At 32.5% G+C, this 13,704-nt stretch overlaps 1 protein-coding gene across 10 annotated transcripts in view; it reads right to left on the bottom strand.

The window, feature by feature from the left end:
* Positions 1-13,704, bottom strand: part of LOC148605106 (uncharacterized) — a 45,101-nt gene that overhangs the window by 16,761 nt on the left and 14,636 nt on the right. For 6 of the 10 annotated variants that reach the window (XM_088549565.1, XM_088549564.1, XM_088549563.1 and 3 more), the window contains exons 3-4: positions 3,613-3,726; positions 1,990-2,103 (exon numbers count right to left, since the gene is read on the bottom strand). The exons of 2 other annotated variants lie outside the window; for them this stretch is intronic. In XM_088549565.1, the coding sequence (XP_088405691.1) occupies positions 1,990-2,103; positions 3,613-3,726 (228 nt within the window). The remainder of the gene's footprint in view (positions 1-1,989; positions 2,104-3,612; positions 3,727-13,704) is intronic. 2 more of the 10 variants (XM_088549567.1, XM_088549570.1) reach the window with 1 other exon arrangement.

The following is a 13,704-nucleotide window of genomic DNA, read 5'->3' as shown; positions in this document are numbered from 1 at the left end:
CCCAAGAAACATTCATATCAAGTTTGGTTCTAATTGATCAAGTAGTGTCTGAGGAGAAGAATTTTTAAAAATTGTTAACTTAAAGCAAGAAAAATCATGAATTTCTTGATTTTTTCACAACAGATTACAACATTAGAAAGAAAATAAACAATGCATTAAATCTGTAATAATTTACAATGTTCAGGCCAGCAAATAAACATTTTTGAGCCCAGTATATTCACGAAGTTAAAGTCAAAGACTAATATGCTGGCAGTGTTTTAAAAGTCCACTTCAGTAGTCCCGACATATTTTTATGCTTTGCCATACAACAGACAGCAATCCTAGTTTAATTGCACTCCCTCCAGTATTTACAATTTGATAAAGACTGTTTACTGCATTTTGAAACAAACAATATCTGAGATAAACCAAGCCTAATAAACAATAGGGACAGATACCCTTTACAAAATATCCTGGTTAAAATCATGATTTAATGACATCCCATACCATAATAACACCCACTTAAGTATGTTTTGACTGCAAATTCTAAAATTATGACACAGCCTGGAAAAAAAGATTACCAATTTAACCATGAGAAGGGGTTAAAGTTCAGCTATTTACATTTTCTGTTAACAAGGTTATTCCTTTTTACTCCCAAGCCACACAGTGTATGTTACTTACCTGGGATTGCCAATGATAGGATTTTAGCATTGGTAATCCATAATAATTTTGACCGGCTCTAAAAATCCTACTGCTTGTTACCCATTCAGTGTAAAACACAAGGAGAACAATATTCACAAATTTTACAAATTGGTCTGTGGTAGGAAAGTTAACTTTCATGATAAACTTTCCTGCAGACGGCAGACAAATGTTACAGTCCTTGAACCGATCCACGCAACGATTTGACAGATTGATAACTTATGACCAGTAACTGATCTGTGATCAATGACTGACAATTTTTGTTGCCAGATAGGTTCAGGTACTGTAAAATTCTAGAACTCTGTTTTGCTCTGTGCATAAGAGGTAACAGGAACACAAATATACAGTGAAACCCATCTTCAGGAGGTAGACCTAGGGTAAGGGACACAACTCTTACAAATCACTGAACGTTTGTATTCAGCATTTTACATCAATCTCATGTAAGCATCAAACAACTTGGACTGATTTCATTCTGTTTCAAATGAAAGTTTGATAGGCTTTGATGAACTTGAATATGATACAAACATATAGATTTCAAGAGTTATTTCTCTTACCCCAGGTCTACCTCCTTAACTGAACCCTTTGTTTGGTTTACACAGGTATTTGGCTTACACAGGTAATATTGCAACATATGTTTTTCATATGATTCTGAAAAATATCCAAAAACATGAAAATCTTGTTTTTTGAATTAAAATAAAAATATATGATACTCTCTCATTAAAATAATATAATAAAATAGGTAAACAAATGTTTTTCTGGATGATTTCAATCATTAAAAACATGTTTCATTTGAATTTAATTTGGGCAAAATATACAGATCACGAGTTTGAGATAAATTTCCATACCCATCCTATGCTTTGAAACAAAGGAAACCACAAGTTGCAATTCTTCTGTACCAAGGTTAAAATAAATCTATAATGATTTTTAGAGACTTTTAAAATGTCTGGTATAGATGGGTTTTCAGGTTACTTAGGGTTAGATTTCACTGTATTTGGGGTTCAAGGATCATTCAACTATGACACAATCATAAAGCATACTGTTTATTTTCTAATTAAACATCCAATCTCTCTTTTTATATTTAAACCAATTTTTCAATTGTAAAATATTTTCATTAAAACCAGTGCCCAATAACAGGTTTCATAAAAAAATCTCAAATACTTCCTCAAATTTCAAGCGATTAGATCACTTGAAACTCAACATTTGAGGAATAAATAAGGATTTGAAGAAATTATCAACTTGAAATTTTTTTTTCAATGAAACCCAGGGCAGGATAATTTTATTACAAAGGTACCAAGTGCATTCACAAATACCTACTCTCTGCTCCAGGTAGAACTATTTTTTCTGTCAACTCTGTTGGTTTTAGTCCTGTTTTGGTAAAACTGCTGATATTTGTCAGATGATTGAATCTCAGTCTTTCTTCAGCTAGCACTACGAGACAGATATAGCCATGCATAAAAAGCAAGCGACCCACAAGCATAAAAAGTCAGATTGTGTTGAACAATACATAGAGGCACTGTGCAGAATAAGAAAAGGTTGAGTAATAAGATAAATGAGATTTTTTTAAACACATCACAATGACTCCTTGATTCCCCAATTTCAGTAAATCTTTTTTTTTAACGAAACAAAGCTTGAATTGAAACCTTACAATATTAAAGAACTCCAAGTACAGTAAAAATTAAAAATGCACATTAACATTAAATTAAAAAATTTCCTCATTTGGTCATTTTTCGCTGAAAACTTTTCTTTCCTTATCAAAACTTTATATTACACAACTAAACTATCATTACTTCATATGTTAAAAATTGAGAATAAGTGATATAATACTTTTTTTTTAAAGGAAATAGCCACTTTGTTAACTGGTACACTGTACTAAAATGTAGAAAGTTTTATGATATAAATATGGCAAATGACATTTACAGTCAAACCCCTCTTAAAGGGACCTCCAAAGCCAAAACAAAATCATTGCCACATAATGACAGGTGGTCTTCATCTATTCTTTATAACATTTTACATAGAATGCACTACTCAACTTCAAACATCATCTTTTCAGTATCAGTCTTTATAAAACTCAGACATGAGGTGATTCATGCATGTCAAAAACCAATGAAATTCAGTTGATTTCTTGTTCAGACACTGTTCCTGATCACATAACCAGCCTTACTCTTTCATTTTGTGGTGCACTCTTGAGATAAAAGTTATATAGATTGTACATGAAATTGGCAGTTTGCAAGAGTTATTGTTCTTGATTTTGTTTGATTTCGTTGATTTTAGTGGGAGATCAATGTAATATTTTCTCATAAGTGCAGATCTAAATGAAAAAAATAAATATTGCTATGTAAATGTATAGTGTATGTAGATTGACAAAGCATTGTTTGTTAGGTGGGTTTTTCTACATCATGAATCACTTTACTATTTGAATTGTCTGAATTTTATGTGGGCTAGTACTTAAATCAAGTTATTGATGAATACAGGTGATTACTAAGATTGGTCTGACTGTATACAGCCTAAAACTTTAGGTACCTGGTATGTTTACTAAAAGTACTTTCATTTGTGAGTGTTAATTTCAGTGTTGTGGTAAAACTTCACTACATTGACAAATCTATGGCCCCTTTTAAGGTCATTTGTATAAACAGAATTGTCATTTATTAACATTTTCAAGCTGTGGTATGCCAAACCCATAAACCTCTGAAATGTTTATTTTGCAAACAAAAGTACTTATACAGCTAGAAAATGATATTAAACTGTAAAAAATTCAACACAACAGACAGTACTAAATAGCAAAACATTAAAAAAAAAAATAAAAGCACTACAGCTAAGCACATTATAATTGGCAAACCTAGCTAGCCAGATAGAGCAAAGCATAGTACATGCGAATAAACATCACTCAGTGAAGCAAATCAGGATTCACAACACACTTGAAACAACACTAGAACTCACTAGTTGTATCAGGTAAAAGGTGTCGTTCCCGCGTATTGGCATGATGCAATTTAGAAGCATCGAAATCTTCGACATTATGCAGCAAAGTCACATGTGTTTTCTCCTGTTTTATATCTACAATAATAGAAGCATGCAATAGACATGTGCTCAGATTAAAATGACATGCAAACATACTGTTAAGAAATATGAGTGATATTTTAGGCTTTGTGTATACATAAAAATAAAGCAGAATGTTATAAATGGGCCATCATGCTTTTAGTAAACTGTGGTCAATAGTGGAATTTTTCTGCATTTAGTAAAATGTCATCAATAGTCACATTTTTTTCAAAGGTAATTTTTTAACTCTTAGTGACTTCCTGTGATAAGTATTTAATCAACTGGCTGCTGTGCAGAGATACAGTGTACAATGTTAGTGTGTCCAACCAGATCCATTTTCATGATTTGTGCATTTTAGGCAATGGTTAGTTCATGTGGTAGTAAGCATTGATAGTGTATATAGTTTGGAGAATGAACCATTGATTGTCCTTCCTTATAAAAATTCTGATTTCCATTGGCAATTTTCATCTGGAATGTGATAAATGGTGCATGGCACTCTCAAACTCTAAAATCTTGTACTCTAACTGTTAAGGGTACCATGCACTAAAATCCTGTACTCTTAACTGTTAAGGGTACCATGCACTAAAATCCTATACTCTAACTGTTAAGGGTACAATGCACCCAATTATCTTCTAGTTGTACGCAAAATTTTTTTAAATCCAAAAACAGGACATTGCTTTCTTTGCTAGTGCGTCCTCATCTGCTGACTTAAAATTTTATGAAGAAAATAAACCAGAGACCATAAAATGTTAAAATAAAGACATTTGCAAAGTTAAAGAAATATCTATGCATGAATGATCTTAATCATGGGTTAATATTCTACATGCATCATCAATTTCCAATAAATCACAAAGAAATGTCCTATACAACACCAGGTGGAGGAATCACACTTTATTAACGACAAATCAATACCTAACTTGGTATCTATGCCCTGAGGGCTAATGTCTTCCCATACATTGTGGAATGGATTGAACTTTGAGATTTGTCACCCATATTCAACATTAGCAAACGATGATGCCAATAATAAGACCAAAATTCATATGGTGACCATTTCCCAAATCCTATGTCCTACAAAGTTAAGTGGAAGCAGGTTGATAGGGCAGTACATTTGTAATCCTTTTCTTTTTTAATAGAAAAGTGGAAAGAATGTCAGTCAAGGCAAGACAGGGAAAGAAAAAAAAAGCCATAAAGCTCTCATATCAACTCCAGAATCAAACCAAACATAAAAAGATGTTGTCCAAAGTGTTCATCTTACTGCATTTGATAAATCTTAATTTTAGTCCTGTATTGATTGAAGAGCTATATATATAGGATACCCCTACTTGACTCCATCTCAATATTTAAGAGTGTCATGTGCTAAATCTTGTGCTAGTCCTTACCTCTAAGTTCATCAGAAACAGAATGATCACATTCTTAATACTCTTAAGTTTTGCAGGAGGGCCCCTGCTAGTCTGGGCTCCAGTTGAAGATTCAGGTCTTACTATAATTAATTGTTACAAAATAAATTCCTGATAAAACAATAATAGAACAAGGGCAACAATAACATTGGGCAACCCCATGATGTGTACAAATAGGGACTATTTGACATGACCTTCAACTGACAATCTATATGGTTCCAGATATTCATATGCAACTTTATCAGATTACTTAACACTTAAGACTGCTTTAAAAAGACACTCATTTCCAATGAAGCCACCTACCCCAAATGAAGTACTCTAAAAACCATTCCTATCAAAGCTTTTACTTTTACCAACATTCCAAGAAAGTTTTTAAAAAATGAGGGTGCTATCTATTCAACCATATAGAAATGATAGATTGACATACAGACCAGTCAAAAACATGATACCATCTGCACTTTAAATATCGGTATTAAATCAATTTAAAAACCCACCTATAATACCAAAGGGATAAATATAAGTAACAACACAACCCAAACTGCTGTTAGAATTAAAAAAAAAAATTATATTGAATTTGATAGTCAGCCGAAGAAGCAGATTTGAAGTAAATATCATCCTCTGATAAGTGTGGCTGGCATTATCCTATTTCACATTCAAGTATATCTTCAGCTGTATCATGACATTCAGCATGTATACATTTTAAGAACTTCAAACATCTTGACAACAAAGTATATAATTTCTCCCTTTTTGCCCGAATATGCGACTACTATCACATATGAAGCATTTATCGATAACCTCAAGTTTCCAACCATGATAAATTGAATCATTGTTTGATCAAAGCTTGAACTAGGTTAATCCCAACACCCACAATATAATCTTTATAGTTGTGAGTAAATTTCGTTCAATTTGTTTCATTATTGCATTTTCAATCACGATTTCAAGTTTCAGTAGTATTAAAATACTTGAAAGGAACAAAACGAGATATGATAGGGTCAACTATAGTTTTTTCTCAAGCTTGTTTCCAATCAGCTATCAACACCAAGTATCAACTATGCCTGTCCCTCATGAGGCTTTTTTTTTAATTGATTCAACCCACAGTCCATTTTGATCCTCTGCTTTTTTTCTTGTTACAATCTATAGAAATATTTTCTCTGGTTTTAATCCTATCCAATTTGTCGAATTTCAACCCCCTGTTAATATTTCTCTCTCGTTTTGATCCTCTACTGTTTTTTCCACATTAAACATGCTCAATTGACAAGATGCAATAACACAGCATCAGAGAGTATTTAATCAACAGATTCAATAATGTAACAAACAACTAAACACCATTTGAAGGACATTTAGAAGTCAAAGGGTGTCAAAAACAGAGAAATTTTACACAAGATGTCTGGAAACAGATAAACAAGTAATGATTGAAGGAACTTTGGAGGTCAATATACTAAATAGAAGCCTAAGATTAATATTCTGTGAGTTGGAAATATAGGTTGTCAAATTTTGACAGTTCACGAGTGCGTGAGTCCTAGAGAAGACAACTGAAATATTAAATAAATATAATATTAAAATAAAAGCACAAAACATAACCTAAACACTTCAGGTTAGAAGTAACATGAATATTGCAAGTTAAAGAAAACATCTTTCAGGGGTAAAAAATAGGAAATACAAGTTGGTAGCCCTGACCATATTTTGTTTAATATTTTCTATATGCTCAACTAAATTTTACCCAAAAGTTTGGTAGCCCAGCTCAAAATCTAATAGCCATAAGTTAATGGGCGACTGCTAATTCTATCCATGTTGTTTCAACATATAATTAACTAACGTCATTAGATAAGAAAGCATATGAGCACTTAGGAAGACAGATTGCCATAGCATATATATGACACATAGTCCTACAGGCAACTATTTATACACTCTGGATTCAAAGTCATAAAAACAAGTTTCCGTGTAGACATGAAATATTACAGGCATATACATTAACAATAGCATTTAGTTGCCTACTAAATTTTAAACTACACTGAACATGTTGAAAGTGTTCTTAATTCAGGTAGGAAATCATCTGCTTTCCTTAAGAACTGCATACTGTAAACATCAATTTTTTTGTGAATTCTGTAAAGTGAACATATTTACAGATATAAATTTTATCAGTTTTAAAAAATGATTAACATTGTATAGTGTTAGGGTCTCACTAACCACTTCCGGGTCAAATGGCCACCCCTCCTATGTAGTACCAAAAACACACTGAACCTAGACATACGCATTGTAAGTGCATTATTTGCGTGTATTATGATTAAAAGTAGTCAAAATAAAGCCGAGAATGTGTACTTTAAAATCATATTTGTAATTTACTACAAAAGCGTATGAATATTGTTTACATGTGTGAGTAATTTGCCTCCATGCTGTCAGTTAGCAGAAAAGGTAAAAATGTGGATTTTCAGTATTATTTATTCAAGTAAATTTTGCGAAGAATTTCTACAATCATCGTACCATTAACATAATGATTTTGGAAGCCTTATTTTCCAAGCTTTGCAACGGTATGCAACTTTAAGATGTCATTTGTCCTGGGAATTCACAGTGAAACTTTGAAAATTACTTTTTTAACATGTAAAGTAATGGAAACGTTAGAAGTGGTTAGTGAGACCTAGATATCAATTTTACAGGTACTATTTTTTTGCACTGTCTGTTCAGTGTAAAAATAGTGAAAATCAGTACACTGGGTTTAAAGTACAAATGTATTTAACTTTGAAATGACAAAATATTCTTCTTCCCAACCATCAAATATTTGTATTATGTATTATATCTGTCAACTACAAAGGCATTACCATTGATATTTGATATACATGTAATTCAGTTGAACCCGACATATAAAGTCAATGATTACATGTAATATAACTACATGTACAGTGTTCTGAAAAAGGTCAGACATGTGGTATAGACTAGCATGGTCTCATCATCGGGCTACAATCCAGCTGCTTGATGGAGCATGCAATATAAACAACTGATGTTATCTTCAATGATATACTTAGAAATGTCATTGATTGTTGAAGACCCCTCTTTTTTACATCACTGTGTAAATGGACAATTATGAAAGGAAAAAAAAATTTTTCAAACCATATATCAGATGTCCCCACTCCTTTCCTTCAAAATTCTAAACAACTAGCCCGAATAATAGAGGACTGACTGTATAAGACTGAACTAGCCCGAAACAAGAAAAGTACACATCATTTCACTAGCCTGAATCAATTTTTATTTGCCCCGGGCCCCGGGCTTCGGGCTAGCACTGTGTACAAGCATTGACCATGATGTACTGCTTTCAGGGTAGTACATTGTCTTAGAAATGTCTTCTTAAATAAAAGATATATGTGGACAGGATTGACAACAGTAGTTTTTAGTCATAGAATAAGACTAGAAAACTTGAAATTTTACAGTTCAATAAAACACACTGAATTCCAACCATTGTAACTTGACAATATTTCCTTGCTGAAGTTATTCTACCAAACAATTGTATTGCAAAGTCAGCTTTTCTCAGTATGTGAAAAATTTTCCTCAAAAATGTTGAAATCGATTTCCTTTTCAACAGGACATAACACTTACAAGTACATGACCAAGAATTACTACATGTAAAAATGTCGTAAAAAAGTACATGTATAATTTTTTTAGGAGATGGACATTGTTAACATGACTAGGGAGTATTTCATTCACCATTAACATTAATTTAGAATTTTAATAGGGGATCCTACAAAGATTAAGTGACCACCCATTAAACCTAGACAAGTATCATCGACAACAGATGACAAAAATCATGGTGGGTAAATAGGAAGGGGGGTCCCAGTGGTTGAAACCCCTTTTGTTATTAATGATTGCCCCCCCCCACCCCCCACTAACCACCGTGTGTAAGAATTTCTAGATCCTAAGAGTGCTATTCACACCAAGGTCCAAACTAGCAACAAGAAAATATTGGCTATGTGGAAACAATTCTATCAAATTTCAGATCAAAGTTTAATTTTCAAGGTATCTTGTTACTGAATCCCTGCAAAACTTATTCAAATGTTTGGGAGGTACCCTAAAATAAGTTTCTCCTTTTTATTTTTTTAAATAAATTTGTTCTTTACAACATCTGACAAGGTTCATGACTGTATGAAGCACTGCAAATACGGCTGTTTAAAAGGAGGCCAAAATCTGGTTGATATTGAACAGAACCTAATGTATTTACACTTCCTAACACTGTTCATCATATCAAGTTTTGAACATGGTGAATGAATCACCCTTGTCAAAAGTGCATTAGTGAGATTAGGTGATAGGCTACTCCTTGATTTTTGTATGGTATCAAATGCACTTTAAATTTTTAAAACTTTATAAGTTTTTCACCAATGGGGCCCATGTACATTTGTACATTGATGATAAAATGTGAATTTTTGTTAGGTAGCCTAAATATGTATTTAAGGACCAACTATTTCAATCAGAGGGAAGTTTTTTTCAGACTTAGGTCAGAAAATGGTCAACCCTGCCAAAAATAAATCCTTGTCCCCTTACAGCAGATGTTAAACCATGGGCAAATATTTTCATCAAAGTCTTTTCTTTGCACATGATATCAGCGGAGTGACCTATCTCGCCAAAATTCCAGAGAGCTTCAATTTCAATGAGGAAACAGCATAATAAAATCACATTATCGTAGACACTTGTCCCAATCTATCAATTTATGAGCAGGCTCAATCAGTACATTCTCAAGGTATATTTAATCCTTTCCTGTAAAAAAAAATCTATCCATATTCCAATATTTATGGAATACTGTCACATTTTTTCACTGAAGTACCTACCAAGCAGAAATTAGGTCTATTAGGGTTTTTACCATTGTATGTGTCTGAATATTTACAAGTCAACATTTCATGCTAGATGTACTGTATAATTAACTGTATTCTGTGGTGAAACTCTATCCTCATTATATAGACTAAGTCAAGGTCACTGCGTTCTTTTTCTAACTTTAAAATGCATTGGAGTTTAACAGCTGTTTATAAAAGTCTAGTCTTTAAATAATATAAATCTATATTGTTCAACAATCACTTTTTTTCTGAACTTTTCAGTTCTAAATGAACTATGTTATACATGTACCACAACACATATTAATCAGTAAAGATTTAAAGATATAATTAATTTTTATTAATGTTTATGTTAAAGAAGACAAGCCAAAGTTCAGAGGTTGAAGAGCAAACCTAATATGAAACAGATTACAAGCTCTCCACTGGTTAACAATCAAATCATAAAACGTAAGTTTATGAAGGCTATTTGGGACTTAAGACCCCATTTTCCTGTTACCGACGGCAAGCACAATTTAGCCCAAGGAAACTAAACATTTTTAAGTTTTGCAAGTCGATTACTGTTGAGAGAAAGTTTATATTCATGATAAACATTCCTGCAGACAATTTCTAAAATTCTTATGTATTCAAGCAAAATATCTTCAAAGTTCAATGAACCCAACTTTTGTTCACTATCATGCTACATCATACAAAATATGGTTCCATGGATAATTTCTGAATTTTTAGTGACCTGAACACTATGATGTCTTGTATCTAAAGACAGCGATTGAATGGGTGAAGAGTGATCTATGATTCCACATTCCTGTCGCCAAGCGAAAGGGAAATTTTGGTGAGGGAAAGTTATTTATCATGTCCCACTTTCCTTTTTTGCCAATTATAGTAGTACATGTAGTAAACTTAGTATTTGAAACAGGATTGGCTAATTTATGAATGGTTGGAAAGTTAATTTTTATTGCGAACTTTTCCCTGGAATCATACAATTTTCAAAAATCTTTTAACACAGGTGTAAAACAAATTCTTAGATAAAAGGAGCTCAGACCTAGGGTAAGGGACTATACTCTTAAAATCAGTGATATGTTTGTATCATATTCAATTTCACCAAAGCCTATCAAGCTTTCATTTGAAACAGAATGAAATCATTCCAAGTTACATTGATCCTCACATGAGTTTGATGTAAAATGCCGTATACAAATGTTCCAATGATTTGTAAAAGTTGTGTCCCTTAACCTAGGTCAACCTCCTTAAATCATCAGTGCTAGATGTGTTGTCCTATTTCAATGTTTTTGGTTTTGAATATTAGAACTTCCTAAGTTTGTTTTGTTCTAATGCTTCAGATGAGAGATTACTCCTGGAAATATATGTACAGCATACCAAAATTTGTAGTTTCTAAATGATTGGTATTTTTGTCTTTACTAAAGTTTTTTTTTTTTTTTTTTTTTTTTTTTTAGAACACTCATCTGAAACCCAAATTTAAACAGGCCTACAGTATTTTTCTTCCTTAATCTAAACAATATAACATTATTTTTAATGCTTGATGGTTGACATACCTCGGAATCATTAAACCATACACAGTTATTCATATTAGTATCACTTGATCAGAAATAATTCAGTTAGAGATGGTGACAGGTGTGTTAATACTGACAGGTTAATGACAAAATTGATACTGGGTCTACACCTGGAAATGTATATCTGGTGATTGGGGATGAATAATGATCCACAAGTACTTCCTGAGTGATTGAACATGACTGGAAAATGACAGACATCTTGCTATTGTTGGTTTTACATTTATCAGATAAAACTGATTCAAATTGATTCAGGGCTTTTATCATCCTTGGAAAAGTTCAAATGTTCAGGGCTTTGTAGATACAAGGACACTTAACTTGACCCATAAGTTCAATGGCCATACATATTTTTCTTTTTTTTTTTTGTTACATGTAGGTGGGTTTTAGATGATAAAGACCAATTGATTTCAAAATAGAATATAAGAAGTTAAGCTATTTAGACAGCTCAGAATCTTAAGTAAACAATTGGCAAATACCAACTGGCAAGTCTTATACTACTACCTGTAAAGACAAAAGCCAAAACATCATGTCATGCTATTGAAGTTGTTTCTTTCGTGCAACTGCATACATGTACCATATACTTAACCACATTTGTTTTCAGTCTCTTCAGTCACAAGGTCAGACAAAGGACTGATTTGTTCAAGTCATCAAAAATCATGAGATTAATCATGGCAAGTATCAAGATATTTTTAAAAGGTACCACTTTTTGCTTACTCTAAAAATCAAATTTTTAATGTTTTTTTTAAACAAAAAGGGGGGAGGTCCCATGCTAGAACCCCCTTAGAATCAACCCATGTAGTCGGGGTTTGTGTAAAACCTTAAAAAGATTATTAAGTAAGACAGACCATTAGACCTAACAATAGGAAACATTTGTGCAGTGGAAGAATATAGAGGAAAATTCTAAGCTCAAAACTGTATCAATGAGATTAAAGCATTCGTGTCAATGTATGATACTAACAAATTTTCTTCTTTTTTCGGTTACACAAATCATGAAATAACAAATTTCCTTTTTATTTGGCCTACACAAACTGTTAAGTGCTAGCATGTTTATGCATTCAAATCTTTATAGATTAACATTAAATCTCAAGCAAACCCTTGTTCAACAATCCTATTCCTGTAAACTATTTCCATGTAGTTTTTACTAGACTTGCATTAATTTCTGTAGAAGAGAATATTACTTGAAATATAATATCCATAAATTTAATTCAATTAAACTAGTTAAACTGACCTCTAAATTATCCCCTTCTCATGTGACATCTCGTTATATTAGGATAAAATAACAGAAATTTAATCTGGGGTCTGCCATTCTATGCCACAAAATTGGGTTTAACCCTTTTGTTGAAGGATTACTCCAGATAAGGAATTTGGTGTAATAGTAAAAATTCATATACACACCCATATGTTTATGTGTACAAAGCTTCTGTTAAAAAATGATAAAATGATGCAGATGTACGTACAGATCCATGTAAAAATAAGGCAAGTCCTGTAGAAACAAAGACAGATGAAAAAAAAAAGAAAAGAAACATTTCATTGCTGAAAAAATTTAATAGCACACCCTGGACATTCCTTTCATACTTTTCAAAAGAATGAAACTGATTAAAGTGCAATCAGTTCCTGTCTTTTTTATTCCTATACAAAAAGTCAAACAATATCATACTACCATGCTATTTTTGCAATATTTTAGTATTTTCAAGGTAAGTTAAATGCAAATTTCAGCTATTTTATTTGCAACAAAATGTTTAACGACCTGCCTGAAACTTACATGGACAAATGCTTTAAACTTTGTGCTCTGAAGCATACACACTGCACTTAAAGATCTTAGTGTCAATGTGAAAGCCTTATAATGCCTTTTACATGTGTATTATGACTAACATTGAAATCATAATATTAGCAAGCTGTGCAGTAACATTTGCAAATCCTGAAGCAGTTGCTGTTTTGCTGAAGGCTCATACAAACATGTTGGTACTTTTCAAGCATTTATAGCATACCTGTCTTTTGGAACTATCTTCATCAGTCAAATTGCAGTGCATGCTATGAAAATATTTTTCAAGTTTCAAAATTGAAAGTTGGATAGGTGTTGGTAAGTTTCTCAACACCATGCAGCAGCACTGTTATTTCCACGATCCTAAAAAAACCTGGGTCTAAAAATACTCTATGAACTCAGCTCAAAGTGAGGCCTGTTCTAATTCTAACCATTGGGAAAATTGAAGACCAGTGAGTTAGTCAAAG

The sequence above is a fragment of the Perna viridis genome, chromosome 10, assembly GCF_037379345.1.
Source record: "Perna viridis isolate PV_CMFRI_1.1 ecotype Kerala chromosome 10, ASM3737934v1, whole genome shotgun sequence".
Classification (NCBI taxonomy): Eukaryota; Metazoa; Mollusca; class Bivalvia; order Mytilida; family Mytilidae; genus Perna; species Perna viridis.
Note: the sequence above shows the minus strand (reverse complement) of the source record. Positions and strands in the feature narration are given on the sequence as shown.